The 15252-nt window shown below is 42.8% G+C and overlaps 3 protein-coding genes across 6 annotated transcripts; 1 reads left to right on the plus strand and 2 right to left on the minus strand.

Annotated features, from left to right (window-relative positions):
* Positions 1-218: 218 nt before the first annotated feature.
* LOC147057803 (potassium voltage-gated channel subfamily V member 2-like) lies at positions 219-2488 on the minus strand. The gene is made up of 2 exons (XM_085910408.1): positions 1160-2488; positions 219-485 (listed from the first exon to the last, which is right to left on the minus strand). The coding sequence occupies exons 1-2, from the start codon at positions 2486-2488 to the stop codon at positions 219-221; spliced, it is 1596 nt and encodes a 531-aa protein (XP_085766534.1).
* Positions 2489-4337: 1849 nt separating this feature from the next.
* Positions 4338-11809, plus strand: LOC147057804 (transmembrane protein 150A-like). Of its 2 annotated transcripts, none has more exons than XM_085910717.1 (8): positions 4338-4418; positions 6140-6403; positions 7146-7193; positions 7293-7379; positions 8211-8278; positions 9108-9235; positions 9312-9489; positions 9562-11809. In XM_085910717.1, the coding sequence occupies exons 2-8, from the start codon at positions 6339-6341 to the stop codon at positions 9861-9863; spliced, it is 876 nt and encodes a 291-aa protein (XP_085766843.1). In that variant the 5' UTR covers positions 4338-4418; positions 6140-6338; the 3' UTR covers positions 9864-11809. The 2 variants fall into 2 exon arrangements, with proteins under 2 accessions (XP_085766843.1, XP_085766844.1); XM_085910718.1 differs by lacking the exon at positions 4338-4418 and adding an exon at positions 4584-4602.
* Positions 11810-11925: 116 nt separating this feature from the next.
* On the minus strand, positions 11926-14924 carry rnf215 (ring finger protein 215). Of its 3 annotated transcripts, none has more exons than XM_085910957.1 (6): positions 14834-14924; positions 14481-14601; positions 13742-13872; positions 13329-13444; positions 13141-13215; positions 11926-13068 (listed from the first exon to the last, which is right to left on the minus strand). In XM_085910957.1, the coding sequence occupies exons 2-6, from the start codon at positions 14564-14566 to the stop codon at positions 13009-13011; spliced, it is 468 nt and encodes a 155-aa protein (XP_085767083.1). In that variant the 5' UTR covers positions 14567-14601; positions 14834-14924; the 3' UTR covers positions 11926-13008. The 3 variants fall into 3 exon arrangements, with proteins under 3 accessions (XP_085767083.1, XP_085767082.1, XP_085767081.1); XM_085910956.1 differs by having other exon boundaries at positions 14481-14620; positions 14834-14904; XM_085910955.1 differs by having other exon boundaries at positions 14481-14566; positions 14834-14896.
* Positions 14925-15252: the final 328 nt, after the last annotated feature.

Raw genomic sequence — 15252 nt, forward strand, 5'->3', positions numbered from 1 at the left:
TTTCTGTTTTATGGTGATTTATTTAAAAACGTTTCTGCTTTTAAAAGCACAAGTTGATGAGACTGGTCAGGTATTTAATCTTCAGCCAACTTTGATCTATTATGCTGCTAAGAGGTTTCGATTAAGCCGTTATCTGCATCAGGCCTCTAGTCGGGTTTGTTAAGGCAGCAAAGTAGAGAATATGACACTCCACAAATATGTTATGGAGTACAATTACTTCAGTTCGCATGGAAGTGGTTGTTTCCAAAGCAGTCGTTTAGCTTCTGCACGGTCCTCTTGGCGAATCTCACTTTTCCTCTATTCTTGAGGGAGGCTGTGTACTGATTGGACTTGAGTTTGGAGTAGTAGTCTGAGAACTTGTTGAAAAGGATGGATATGGGTAAACCGTTGAGGATGATTCCGAAAGCGATGCAGATGAAAGCAAAGAGGCGACCTAGGATGGTCTCCGGGTAAACATCGCCGTAGCCCACCGTGGAGATGCTGACCTGCGCAGGGGAGAGCAGTCACAATCATTATGAGGAAAAGGAACTGTATTTTGTTGACTTGTTTAAGATATGCTTTAGCAACTTCTTAAATACCATATAAATCCTTATAAATTCTACTTTTATGCAAAACAGCCTTCTAAATTTAGTCTGGTCAAATGGTGTTTGCTTGTTCTCCCTGTGCTTGCATAGGTTTTCTGCTACATTCCAAAAACATGCATGTTAGGATACTTGTGAGTATCATGCGTGTGAACGTGCTGGATGGATGGATGGATGGATGGATGGATGGATGGATGGATGGACAAACAAATGGATGGCATTGAAGTGGTGGCTGAGTGCAGGTTCAACGCACTCTGCAATCGGCACTTAAAAACATACTATAAACAAATGAACTTATAAACTTAAACTTATTGTAGAGCTGTGTCAGGCACCACCGGAACTTGTTTTTGTGACAGATTCGCACGTTTGGATAGAATGTGTCAGTCGATTAACTGAAGAGGGCATCGTCTGGTTTTCGGTTACACATTTAGGCATCACTTATTCCTCAAGTAAGTTTAGTCACAAAGCAGAATGAGGTGATTGAATTTTGAAGCCTCGTTGTCGGAAAAAGAGGGCTAATTAGCCTAATTTTGAAACAGATTCCACCACACCTTCCAACTTTATGAAGACATACTTACAGATGCCCACCACCACGCATGAGGAATGCTGGTGAAGTTTGTTTGGGGCATGTCATGCTCCACGGTGTAAACCATAGCAGAGAAGCTGAAGATCCCCATGGTGATGAAAAGAAACAGGCAGCCGACTTGCTGGTAGCACTGGCGCAGAGTGAAACCGAACGCCCGCAGGCCGGTGGAGTGTCGGGCCAGCTTCAAAATACGAAAGATCCGCATCAGTCTCATGATGCGCAAGACCTGTCCGAGCTTTCCCACCTGGCTCACGGCCTGCATGTCGGCCTCGTGCTTCATGTAGTTTTCCTTGTTGTCAAAGAATTCCAGAATGGCCTGGAGATACAGCGGCAGGATGGCTATCAGGTCCACCGTGTTGAGCACGCTCCTGCCGAAGGCTTTGAGGTCTGGGGTGGATATCAGACGCAGCAGGTACTCCATGGTGAAGAAGGCGATGCACGTGGATTCCACGTACTCCCAGTAAGTCTTTCCACTGAGCTGCCCCATATGAGCTCTGTACTGCATTTCCTCCACTGTGTTCAGCGTCATGGCCACCAGTGAGATCAGGACAAAGAGACTGGAAGTCACCGCCATCAACTTGGCCATGACGGAAGAAAACGGCTTCTCCATCAAGTTCCAAATGGTTCGGCGCCTTTGGCCCATGAACATATCTTGAAAGAGCGATTCGTTCTCCTCGATCTCCACCTCGGCTTCCAGCTCTCTCTGGATCTTCAGCTGGTCGTTCAGCTCGTCCTGTCTTTCCTCAAAGGAGATGCGGCAGCAGCGGTGGGTGTTCTTGATCCTGACCCCCCAGTAGTTGATCTCCTCCAGGAAGTTGCGGGGGCACAGCTCGTCCTTGATCCACAGCACACCGGTCCGGTAGAAATTGAAGATGCTGTGAAAGATTTCGGGGTCTCTGTCGAAGAAGAACTCGTTGTTGGTCACATTGTAGTCATCGCACAGGTCCACTTTCATGTTGTGGTCGGTGTAAGTGGCCAGTCGTCCGATTCTGGTCTTGGGGTACCTCGCTGCCATCTTGTAGGCAATTTGAAAGGGCATCCCACCTACATTGATGTTGATCATATAATTCTTGGATGGGGAAATTTGTTTGGAGGGACCCTGCTGGGCATCATCATCTTCATCTTCATATTCGGCGTAGATGTCGTAGATGTCTTTGCTCAGCTCTTGCATGGAGTTCCATGTCCTCACACAGCTCTCCTTTGCCGACGGATAAACAATCTCTGAAGATCTCCGATTAACGTCACAACCTGTGACTTTGTAGTTAGGGAAGAGACTTTGTCTCCTGTTGAAGAACTGGAACATCTTGCCAGTGCTCCCCATGTCGGCTGACACAAGCTGTCAGCATTCCTTCTGTCAAACAGCCTTTTACCTAAGCATGGAAGATCTAAGCAGGATACCTCATGGCCCCATTAATGTTGCTGACTGAGAGGATCCATGTGCTTACAGGACATCTAAATAGCATTATCCCCTGTTGATCTCCCCGGCTGAGGTAATGTGGACAGGTTGGCATATCTGAACAAATGCATCAGGACATACATAAACGATCATTTAGACTCAGCATTGATTGGATAGGTGATTTAAAGAGAACTATGTGAACAAAGAATACAAGTAGGATGTTAAAAAAAAAAACGTGTGAACCTTTTTGCAGCCGTCTTAAATTACACAGAGAAATTCATATAGAAACACTTTTATTGTGGGATTTCACACAATGCGATTACAAATCATTTATAGTTAATTAATCAATTAGAGGACTAGATCTTTACATTCTTGGCAGTTCAGCCCAATGCAAGGTTTCTGCCTCCCTCGAACTAAAACAGCAGATACATATGTACTACAAGAGGATTAAGATAGTAAGCCCCTCTATGTGTCCACATTAGGGGTGGGTGCTCCATTGTTAAGAGCTAAGTTAAGCAAAGGTCCTTTATAACATAATCCATTGTTTTTCCTGACAAGTATCATCCTGAGCATCCGGGTGGTTGAAAGAATTTACTTGTTCTCCTCCGTGCTTGCGTGAGATCTCGCTGGGTACTTCTTGCCACATTCCCAAACCATGCAAGTTAGATTCATTAAAGACTCTTAACTGTCTATTGTGAGTGTAAATTGTTAGGTTTATTCACCAAATCAGCTGGGATAGGCTATATAGCTCACTCGTGACGCTAATGAAGATTAGTACTTTATAAAATTGATACTAGATGGATGTACTTGTTTTGGCACCAGATACTTATATTGCACATCAGATGCAGCCAGAGAAGAGATGGCACTATGCAAGCCGATGACATTCGAGACTACCAACATTAATCAATTTAGCAAACCATGTCAAACAATTCAGAATATAAATTTAGAGAAACCAAATTTAAGAACGTACTGTGTGATAATAAGAACGTAAATGGGATTTGTATTGCAACCTGCAGGAAGGAAAAAAAAAAAGCAAAATATATAGTAACGTGGCAGATGAGATCCAGCCATTCTCCATTATAGATCCATTATAATGTTATAATGTAATGGCTGAGCTGGAGCCTGTCCAAGCTGACTTTAGAATATGTAATATGTTTTCAAGTTTTGTTTTTATGTCTGTTGACGGAATAAAAAAGGTCAATGATGCAACTTTTAAGAGTGGTGAATGGAGGCTGCAGGGGATTTAAAAAGTCACCAAACCACTGTCAGAATGGCAGGGTTTTGGTGATACAGTTTATACAAAAGAGAAAGCGATAAATCATTTGAACTTTATTTGTTTATGTTTATGTTTTGTGATGACCCCCACACACGTTTTTTTAGTCGTCTGTTTTTCTTCCAGATAATGCAGAAGTAGAAGTGGCCCACAGTTTTGAGGGCCGGACCATGAGAGTCAAGTTGCATATTACAACGCCGTCCAGCTCACGTGCGATTCTATACAAATAAAAGCTATTGCTCGAGACAAGGCCATTCATAGTTACAGTGCTTATACAGTAGATACACACCAGCTGCCAACTTCAAACTCAGGAGACGATCGCTCCCCAAGGCATGCCATGCGTAATCTTACATAAGCTAATGTTACAAATGTATGACGTAAGACTGCTTATCTATATTGTGAGGTCCTCTCGTTAGTTTTCGAAAAATAAAAATCCAGATAAACATGAAAATCCTACTGTCTTACTCTGAAAATGATAAAACGGAAGCTGGTTTGTGGCACGCTTCATTGATGACGAGAGAGCACATTTCTAAAGGGATAACCAAGGTTGTTGGTGTGCAGCGAGGGTCTTGCAGGCGGGTGGTAGGTACAAATTCATGATCATAAATACACGCTTTGCTTTTGTTATTCTATCAGCATACTTGTCCTTTACTGTATGAGCCGCTCGTTGCGAAGGATAACGGGAATGAAGATGCGGACAATCGTAAAGACCAGCCGGCAAAGTGCACCCAGTAGAACTGGCGATGTCAAGCTAACGCTGCTAACAGTTGCGCGGTTCATTTGAGCAGACGGGACAATTGAAGAAGATTTTTACCAGAGCTGCACTCACGTTTACCTTTCACGAAATTAACTTGTGTCTCTTGTGCGAGCCAGCCCCAAGTGGTTCTGGATGTATAGTTAGCCCGGGTCGGCTCCGAGTTGCACTGTAGTGTTCCTGCCAACCCCCCCAACACAAATAAATAAGGATATGCACACTCCGCGATGCTTGCATGCAGGATCTATGCTTCTCCTCTGCAGTGTCATATGTCTCTGACGCTGCATGCTCGTCATCTATGTCACTTTGGAATTGACAATGATATGGAAGAGAAAGCGATCCCGAGTTCATTTAGGCCCCCAAACCGTAAAGAAAGTCCTTTCAGATGGAGTTGTTGTGGTTATGTATGAATGTCTATTCTACCAAGGCAGAGCACTAGACAGTTTTAATCATGTAAAGGCTTTGATTGGTGCGGTATGTGGGACTATACATTATGTGTCCTACGATCTCATGCTTTCACTATTATTTCATAACCAAGCATATCTGATTTTTGTGGGGGGGATACCTATGCTTGAGGAGTGTTGCACAATGTTTACAGACTGGCTGTATTTACAGAAGTGTTTGTAATATCCTGCAAGATTACAACACAAATGAAGTGTCATAGTACATATACTTAACATCTCCAGCCAACAAATTACAGTAAAAAAAAAAAAAACAACGGTACTTAGTTACTTAAATGTCAGTGAGACATGTCCTTGGAAACCAAGACTCTTTCTCCAAGGGGAAAGTCGGTAAAGGTCATCCAAGTCATGTAAAACAAGACATCCTGTGTCGGCCTCTGGTGGCTTCACACAAGCGCCGTTCATTTGCAGCCAGAAGGAAGAAGGGTGAACATCTCCAGCGCAAGAAGGAGTCTTAAGTCTTTAGGAGTCTCGAATAACATCACTCGATGTGTTGCTAGTGCAGTCAGAGAATCGCAAGACCTGGTGATCAAGTCACGATGGCGATATTGAGTAACTCTTGTTCTTGGGCACAAAAGTTGTAAAATATGTTCACAGGCTTGCTAGGTTTCTGTGTAAACACCAGCTTTTGCTGACATTTAGTAATAAGGTAGCAAATAAATAGAGATTCTGGTTTGGCCACTTCAAGCTCTGAGACACTGACTGCACACTAGAACAAATATGTGCGATGCTTTGCTCTTTGGAGCAAATGAAGCAATACCAGTGTTCTTGTATCCCACTGAGGGAGTCTGCTTGAAAAGTGTTTTTCTGTGCAAACCCAGGTCACAATTTTATCACATCCGTGCATGTAGGAAGAAAGCAAATCAGCAGGAAGAAAGCAAATCAGTTTGTTGAACAACTTTCATGGCATATATACACTGACCTGCTCCAACTTTTTCAAAATATGAAACAAAATAAACAAGAGCTGCAGCAAATATTTTATCCTTAAAAAGATGAAAATGTCTTTTGATTACATTACAACTTTACATGACAAAGTCAAAAGTACACCAGTCAATGCTGTAAAAGCATGTTATTGTTTCCTCTGTCAGGCTGAAGGTGGGCTTCCTGGAGCAGACGCGTCCTTCTGTCCTTTTGTACCCCCCCTCCCCCTCCCTGTGTGTTCCCCCGTGTGTTAGTGACCCCGCAAACCCACCCGACCCCATCTGCCCCCCGTGTCGTGCCGCCGCCCTGACTTGTAGCCGCCCTCTCACCACATGCTTGGGACAAAGCCAGCTCACTGCCAGCCCAATGACTGCCTGGATCGTCCTGCCGGTCAGCCTGTCTGCCTTCTCCATCACGGGAATATGGATCGTGTGAGTGGTGCACGCCTGCCTTCAAACCTTATCATGTGTCCTGCGACCAAAGTCTCTCAGAAACGTCTTTTACACAAAATATATGGACTAAAATGTTCACGATAGCTCATTTTCTACTTGATCGGCGAACGTGCCTTCTTGTGAGTCTTGTTTTGTTTTACACCACTGTATAAAGTACAAAGGGACCCCCTTGTCATCAATTACCCAAAGAACTAATCGCACATGCTCTGGTGTCAATGGCTCACCCTGGTGTTTGGATTGAGCACTGCATGTAGTGCAAGGGTCACGTGTTCACAGGACACCAGGTATCCCCCCCCCCCCCCCCCAAGAACCTCATGAGTAGCCCGCGGGTATGCATGACAATTGTTTACCTCTAACCAATATTCTAGACACGATCGCTTGAAAACGAATGGCAGATTTGTTACCGAAATATTGTCACAAATAATTTGCATGCTGGGTGTCTTCACAAATTGTCAGCATATAATAATGAGATATTAAAGGTTATTTGATCAAATGTGTGTTTTCACAAGCGAGAAAGCCCTTCGCATCAAGAAGTACGTGGCTCTCAGCTTTGAAAAGGTCAACGACCCGTGATGCACTCTGCGCAAAGAACAACCCGTGAATCACAGGATTAATCTGCTGCCGCTGCTACTCACCAAAAATATCCAACACGTTTATTTGAACTGCCATGAGTAACCTCTTGTCATAGTTTTCTAGAAATGGTGTTTTGTTTACTCCGCAGGTACGCCATGGCTGTAATGAATCACCACGTTTGTCCTGTGGAGAACTGGCGAGTAATCCTTATTTCATTTGAGAAAAGTGCCCACATGCTGTCACATCTCAGATTGTAGAATTATTCACTACGAGCTGTCTCGTGTCATGCCTGCAGGACCTACAATGTAACATGCACAGAGGAGCTGCTCCGACCAGGCTTTCCTAAGATCTGTTGCACTATCCAGGACATCCCCCTCATCAGGTGTCCTCTTCTACCTCATTAACCTTCTTCAACTTTGCCACCATGTGGCCCTCAGACCTAGAAAAGCACATAGTGACATAATTGATTCACTCTTTGCAAAACCTCATATGTCATCAGAAATGGAGGAAAAGTCATCGCAAGGCGCTCAGGGATTTATCCAGGCAATGATTAAAAAAAAAAAAAAAAAAAAGCCTTTTCCCATGGTGATGTTCAGTGTGAAGGAATCGAGAAGGAAACCTACCACTTCAGAGGTAGTAACAATCGGAGTCAGGATGGAGGCTGTATAGCAGTGCAATTTCTAATGAGGTCACGTCGTTGTGTGAAAAAAGCATGGGCTGACAAATCTATTTTTTGGTTTGCCAATTTTAACCAAACTCTGCAACTGTGGACAGAGCCTTTATAAGTCAATTTGTGTGACATGTAATTGATTAATCGATTATTAAACCAATCAATAGTGTTTTGGATCATATTTTAATTGCTAATATGTATATTTTTTTATTCTGTTCACATCCTCAGAATTTCTGCTAGTCAACAACAGTAAATCAAATATTATCCAATCTCTGTCCGCCATGAAAGCGGAATAAGGTTTGTGTTAAATAAAAATAAAATTACTTTTCCCACATATGATCAACTAAAGCATTAATCATAATTAGTTTTTGAAATAATGTCGTATTTTGGAATGAAGGGATGTAAATTAAAACATGTTTAATGTAGTCAGGTTCATCGACGAATCGATAAAAGAGTCGATAGATTAATTGGTTATTAAAAAAATCAATAGTTGCTGCACTGATGTGAAATGTTAACACCCCATTTTGTCTTCATCCTTTGCAGTAAATGTGGTTCTTACCCCCCCGAGAGCTGCCTGTTTAGCCTCATTGGCAATGTCGGAGCCTTCATGGGTAAGATCTTCGCTGAAATCAACCAAACGCAAAACATGCTAATGCCGGTTGACAAAACCTGTGTCATTCAAAAGATGACTCTCAATTGAGGTCACTCAAATATGAGATGATCATGATGCAGTGCAGTTCTACAACACAGCAAATGATGAACATTTTATTACCACCTTTCGGACAGCGTCGCTCAAAACTGACAGAAAGTATTTATGGCAGCTATGCTGTGCCCTTCCGTTTTCCATTGAAACGCACTTGCTCGTCGAAAGAGGCTCGAAATCGATCAAGTCAGTGTGCAATGTCACTTTTGTATCAAAATGGCGACACGTTAAATGATGATGGTGGATGGATGAGAAAGTACCCTGGGTAAAAAGATCATCATTTCCCGTTTACACACGCCGATGCTAATCTACTTGTATAGCTGTCGTCCGTCTGCGCGCGTTTGTACGTGGTGCCCATGTCAGCGTCTTGAGCTGCGGAGGGGCTTAAAATAGCCAGAGTACTCGAAATCAATAATGAATACAGTTTCCTTCCCCCGACTGGCCTCTCGCCTTCATGCACCCTCCACGGCCTTCCTCCATTACTGCTCTTCCTCCTGTCATGCCAGATCACCACTACTTTGAATTCATATATTTAACAGTCAAGTATTTGATGGAACGTAAAAGTAAGCCGGCAAAGATGCATGGCTCGACTGGATGAGTAACGCCGTCTTCCTTCCTGCTCTCTCACTCACGTAGACATGGGGTCAAATGTTTCCGACATGTTGCTAAATAACCAGCATTCTCTGCTTGTTTTTGAAATAGCCATCCAACTTTTCTCCGGTTTGTTTTCTCGGCAGTGGTGATGGTGTGCCTTCTGCGCTACGCCCAGGTGATCGAGCATAGCCACGGATGTTGGGTCAACACCTGCGCTCTTGTGGCGGGCTGCATCAACGCAGTGGGTCTGGTCATGGTGGGCAACTTTCAGGTAAAATTTACCCGCTCCTCACTTTGACCTCCAGGTTTCGAAAATGATGTTGCACGCCGGCCCGCGTGTGTGCTAGGTTGACCACGCAAAGTCTCTTCACTATGTGGGCGCCGGCGTGGCCTTCCCAGCGGGGCTGCTCTTCGTGTGCCTGCAGTGCGTGCTCACCTATCGGGTGGCCGTCACCGCCCTTGACTACTGGATGGCTCACTTCCGGGTGGCTCTGGCACTCGGAGCTATGGTCTCCCTCGTACTCAGTATCCTTGTCAATCACTCAAGAGCAGCCCCAGCTACCTTCTCTCGCTTGCTCCTTAAGCTCCTTCTCCCAGGCGGCATCTTCTTTGTGCACGAGAGCTTCACGCTCCAGCACGCCGCAGCTATCTGCGAGTGGGGTTTCACCGTGGACATCCTGGTCTTCTACGGCACCTTCACCTACGAGTTCGGCACGGTCACCGGCGAAACCATGATGACCGGCCTGCAGCATTGTCTCCGCCATGGCTCCGGGGTGATCTTGGGCCCCGGGGCCCGGGACTCCACGCTGAGCGGGGCTGCGAAGGGTCTCAAGTCGCCCGGGGGCAGCAGCACGTCCACTCATCTCAACTGTACCCCTGAGAGTATAGCCATGTTGTAGCCCTTCGCGGAGAAGCTCTGTGGATGCCTGCCACATGGATGACGGAGATGACCGAGTTAGCATACCAAGGGAGAGACTAGTTCTGTTTTAGAACAAATTCAATCAACACCCGTCTGTAATGCTGTAATAACTTCCTCCCCCCCCTCTCTCTACAATTAAGGTGCCAACCAGATTGATTGGTGAGCCGGTGCAGCCTAAAAAGAATTTAAGGAAGTCATACAAAAAGTGAAGCGCCACGACCTTGACCTACAAGTGCCCCAACTTGCAACACCCCGCAAAAAAGTCCTTCCACTCTCAATTCAGTGCATAATTCTTTTGTTTGGCGTCTTACTAAATTCAGCAAAAAAGGCATTTGTTGTGATGCTGTAGGACCATGTCAATGTTCTTTGAGCGCTGAATGTTTCCAAGATGGTTCCAATCATGATGTTTTTACTTTGTTTATATTTGTCTTAGTGATTTTGTTGTTTTTAAAATGAAACGCGGGCGTGTCTGTTTGGAGGACGAGGCACGACTTGAAGCAGTTTTTTTTTTTTTTTTTTTTTAAAAGTTGGTGGAAGGTTGAATGTTGGACCGTGAACTCTTTTAGATTTAGAATTGGGCAACATTCCACTGGTGTTTGGAAGCTTACTTGAAAGGTGTTGCGATCTGTAGTTGGACAATGAGGTTGCCTTGATGGATGAAATCATTTTCTTTTATAAGTTTCATCATTTTATTGGGTGCCGTGGCCTTGCTTTAATGTCAGAATGTTGACGGCCTTGTTTAGCTTTCATTATGGCACGTCGAGTATTAAGTTGGCTCATGGTTTCTCTTCCGAATGCTTTGAATCTCAAGCCTTTTTCTAATGTTGATCCTTGATCAGATCAACTGCCCAGATGGAGCCATGATGACCCATAGGCTACATGATTGTTTCATTCTACATTTAGGACATGTTCACACTCGGCCATTTGAATCGTGCTTGAGCCCACTTGACGCCAATAATGTTTTTAAAATTGAACCATGAATATAGATAAGCGTGAGTGTAAGACAGTGAAGGGAAGTCTCGCACCCATGCCCAATACCAATGTAATTGCACGCTTAGATTATACAGCTACTATTCATTTGGGATGCCCAGAAGGGAAATTCAATCTATAGGAGAGAATGACCTCCACCCATGAAACAAACATGACTAAACCACTAACACAAAAAAAAAAAAATCAACACATTCTACTACTCACTGCATCTGTCATGACATCATCTGATCGATCAGCTACTGCAGAATTTATTCAGTCGAAGTTTGAACGCTTTCACTTTGAGCTTGGCTGGAACTCGTTGAAACGTGTTCGTTTGTACGTAGGAGAGACAGACTCAGTATCGTGCTCAAAGCCATCCAAGTTTCTTCTTTATCGAATTCTATCATCAGGATAAAAATGTGCGCTCATGTCATGTTCCTAGTACCTCTTTGCCAATTTTGATTGATTTATGTTTCCAAAAAGTGGACACATTTGTGAGTAAATGGATTTAGCCTTATCCCTCATTATGTGCCAGAGGAATGTGTTTCCTTTTTTTTTTTGGGAGTTTGTGTTGAGCCTTAGCCATGTTCACCATTTTGGTCACATTGTGTGACTTTTACAGGCAGCTGTATGTACGAGTATCACAGCAGGGTCGGATTTATAAATCTCTATGGCATGTACTACCCTGCGATTAGCTGGCGACCACTCCAGAGTGTACACCACCACTCGCCCCAAGTCAGCTGGGAAAGGCTCCCAACTCATCCATAACCGTGAATGGCTGGTGTGAACTCTGATCACAGACACACGATGAATTTGACTTGTGTCAAATGAGATCCCCAATTACACACTTGCTATTGATTTCTTTACATTCTGTAAATATGTATCCTTTGTCTATCAGTTAGGTATTTTAATTTGACAGAGATTTATATTAAAATCTGAAATAAAATCTTAAATTATGACTGTCTCGGATAGTTATTCAAGTACGTCGTGTCATATGGTTACCTTGGAGACATCCTAGCGTGATGTTGAATTATGGGATTGCTGCATCACTCACGAGGGAATCAAAACACTTTACAAAATTGATTTATTTAAAAATCTCAGTCAAGAAAAAATAAATCAAAATGTATCAAGTCCTGTTGACCTCTGTTTAACACTTGCATGCAAATGTCAAAGATTTTGTTAGGATCAGGAGTCTCAAACTCAATTCACGTTGATTGCTGGTGATAGATTCTACATGCGTCCACCAAAAAGGGATCAAGTATATACAAGTCCAAGATCTAATCTTCTCAATCTTTCTTAATAATAAACACTTCAGAACATTAAGTTCTTCAGAATGTGAACAAGATTGGTGACACAGTTCTCTCCCCCCCCCTGGTGCTTTGCATACTCCTCAGCACGTGATTTCTTATACTCTCTGTGCATTCAAGATATGTCGGGGTGACCCTGTGCTCAACAACAAAAACCATTTTCTCCTGTTTTTCTTGAAATCAGCTATTCTCATTGCCAACCTTCCATTTTGAGAGAGGTTTTAACAGACTGAGACTGGGTGTCAGAATATTTTTTTCTTCATTCAACCTGGTGTCACTTCAGAATTGAGTTTTGCCAAAAGGCTGTCATGAGCCTGAGCTATGGTTGGCCATAAGGAAGAAAAAAACAGGGGTGAGGGAGGACACACTCAGGGCAACAATGTGCCAAAAAGGAGGGTGCCGACTAACAAAACTTACTAGATGTCAAGAAAGAGGCTGCAAAATAACTGCCTGCAGCCCACAAACGTTCCACGGGCTGTAAGTTTGAGACCCCTGATATAGTACAGCAGCCCCACAGAAGACCATTATGCGGTTAAAAATAGTTACACAACCAGACAAAACACACCATGAGGCCCATTCATAATTTTTGGAGGGGGCGGGGGTACAACCCATGTAAAGATAGGTTGCGTTGCAGAGATGCATCATACATAATGTATACAATACAGTGATACATTGAACAACTGATTTAAAAAAAAAAGTCACATCATTTATATAATAAATTATATACTTTGGAGGAAATGGTATAAACAATATTGAGTCAATGCTGCATATTGAAGGCTAGAATGTGTATACTCTTGACTCTGATGCTTAAAAACATCCTGAATATCAAGTCATGTTGCAAGGTCACTGTCATGTGTACATTGCTCCATGAAGGTCCTCCAGTCTGTGCTCCCTCTGTTTTCTTCTCTCCTACAGGACACACACACACTTAGCCAACACTTACATGTGAATGTACAGGCGTTCATGCATACACACACTCACTTTGTCTTTCTTGAACTCCTCGTAGTCTGCATTATCGGTTGGAAGTTCAAGTCGACAAAGCGGGCAGGAGTTTGTCTGGAGTTTGAAAGAGTAAAGTAACAAAAAACACAAGAACATTGCAACAGGAGACAAGATGCTGCCCTGCAAGTGACTGAAGCAAAAAAAATAAAAATGTGTGCTCTTAATACCTTGCCCAGCCAGGGCAGTATACATCCAGAGTGGAAAAGATGTTTGCAAGGCATTTCACGAACCGTCTCCTGCTCTTCAAACTCCAGTAAACAAACAGGACACTTCAGGCCTTTGTCTGCAATAGCAAAGACAAGTTAACATTGGAGAGCAGCTGGGTCGGCACCTGTCATATACACCGATCGTGTTTGCATGACGTCCAGTCGCTCACTTGTATGAGATGAGGTTGCCGTCACAAATGGGCTGATTTTTAGTAAGACAAGAAACAGTGTGTAACGTGTCAGAGAATTCTTGATTCCTTGGGTTTTTTGTCAGTCACCCTTTATCAATATACCAACAGGTATAATATATTGTTGTTATTGAATATGTCAGCGGAATAAAAAAGATATTCATGTTAAATTCATAGATCTCTCACCTGCTTGTTCAGGGGAAATAACCACCACATTGAGCGTCTGCACAGCTACTTTTGCAGCAGGAGGAGGAAGACGCTGGTTCCAGTCTGATGAGTCCCCAGAGTCCATCAAGTCCAACCCCTGCATGAGAGACCTTCACAGGCAAACACAAGCCAGTATAAAAAAGGTCAAATGGCATCATGAAGTCATGACTGTTGAAGTAAGCTGGGTAATGACTAATGAAAACTGTCTGAGCAGTTCTTGGATAACCTTGATGATCCACCTCAAGGTCAATGTTTTTGTACAGTCAGACATTGACCCAATGCTAGTGAGGAAAAACCGCCATTGATTAGAAACTACTAGTGGTATGTAGGCTCCCTCTAGTGGTACCTTAAAGAATCACAGCTTAGAGGCAGTTCAATTCAGTTGTATTTAACTTTTTAGCACATTAGATTTGCATATTTTAAAAAACTGTTTGTTTTAGTAAAAATTTTTTTTTTCAAATGAAGCAGTTTCACACAAAGTGTTAATGATCACACTGTTACAGTTGCATGTTACAATAATATTCAATATAAGACAAAATACTACAAGTTAACATATAGTGCTTCATTGGTATTACTCGTAGCGCGCAATTTAGCTTTACTAATAAAATGTACGGTCGTTGTACTACTAGAGAGAACAAACGTGCATGCTAGTATTTGTACATGTCCCTTAGCTGGACTTCAAGGATATGGAATGACAGCTCAAATAGGAGATTGTCACCTTGCCAGCTCAAGTAGAGCGTTCTGCCGGTACTGTTCCTCAGGGTTGGTGGGCTCACAGTCGTGCTCCTCGAAGTAGGATGCCATCTTTGGTTAAAACACAGGAAAACCAACGACAGGCGCTAAAAGGTGTGGTCAACCCTGTGATTAAAACGCGCAGAAAGAAAGCACTAAAGTTCCTATAAGAGAAGTCCAATTTAATCACCGGTCAACATGTTTAACAGATAAACAAAACTGTAGCATCTAAAATGTTCTGTTTCGTTAGATATATTTCCTTCTTGAGCTGGTCAACATTAAAAAGTATTCAACTTGAATTAATCATCTTTCTAGAAGCCAGATTTTACTCATACGTACCTTGAAATGGCTTATAACGAGAACCATTTGTCATTCTTCCGGGTACAACAGACTATCACGTGGTAATGGTTTTCGCCAATCAGCGCAATCGAGTGAAAGGTGGTACTATTCCTGTCACGTGGTATTTCTTTTCACCATTCACGGTGAACCAGCTACTTTTTTATTTATTTATAATTTTTATGAAAAACAAAACTAGTAAACTACATGACAAAAGTCATCATTAAAATATATACAAATTTAAAAGAAACGGAAAAAATGTAAACACTAACGGAGATTCATAGAAACCAAGTGTTGCATATTGATATTTTTCTGTCTGTGAGAAATCATTGTGACATTATCATAGAAATATTCATATAAATATTAAACATAGGCTACAATAATATTAATAAAGGTATTTTGTGATTTCAGAAGTTTGTATC

Source organism: Syngnathus leptorhynchus, chromosome 4, assembly GCF_054491065.1.
Source record: "Syngnathus leptorhynchus isolate UIUO chromosome 4, UIUO_Slep, whole genome shotgun sequence".
In the NCBI taxonomy this organism is placed as follows: Eukaryota; Metazoa; Chordata; class Actinopteri; order Syngnathiformes; family Syngnathidae; genus Syngnathus; species Syngnathus leptorhynchus.

What these genes read in the sequence shown, in the direction of transcription:
- LOC147057803 (XM_085910408.1), bottom strand. Translation starts at nt 2,488, where the DNA reads ATGGGGAGCACTGGCAAGATGTTCCAGTTCTTCAACAGGAGACAAAGT. An exon ending in ATGCGTGGTGGTGGGCATCT is followed by an intron (nt 486 to 1,159) that starts GTAAGTATGTCT and finishes TCCCCTGCGCAG; the next exon opens with GTCAGCATCTCCACGGTGGG.
- rnf215 (XM_085910955.1), bottom strand. Translation starts at nt 14,860, where the DNA reads ATGGTTCTCGTTATAAGCCATTTCAAG. An exon ending in TATTTCCCCTGAACAAGCAG is followed by an intron (nt 13,445 to 13,741) that starts GTGAGAGATCTA and finishes TTGCTATTGCAG; the next exon opens with ACAAAGGCCTGAAGTGTCCT. An exon ending in AGGAGTTCAAGAAAGACAAA is followed by an intron (nt 13,069 to 13,140) that starts GTGAGTGTGTGT and finishes TGTGTCCTGTAG; the next exon opens with GAGAGAAGAAAACAGAGGGA.
- LOC147057804 (XM_085910717.1), top strand. Translation starts at nt 6,339, where the DNA reads ATGACTGCCTGGATCGTCCTGCCGGTCAGCCTGTCTGCCTTCTCCATC. An exon ending in ATCACGGGAATATGGATCGT is followed by an intron (nt 6,404 to 7,145) that starts GTGAGTGGTGCA and finishes TTTACTCCGCAG; the next exon opens with GTACGCCATGGCTGTAATGA. An exon ending in CAATGTCGGAGCCTTCATGG is followed by an intron (nt 8,279 to 9,107) that starts GTAAGATCTTCG and finishes TTTTCTCGGCAG; the next exon opens with TGGTGATGGTGTGCCTTCTG.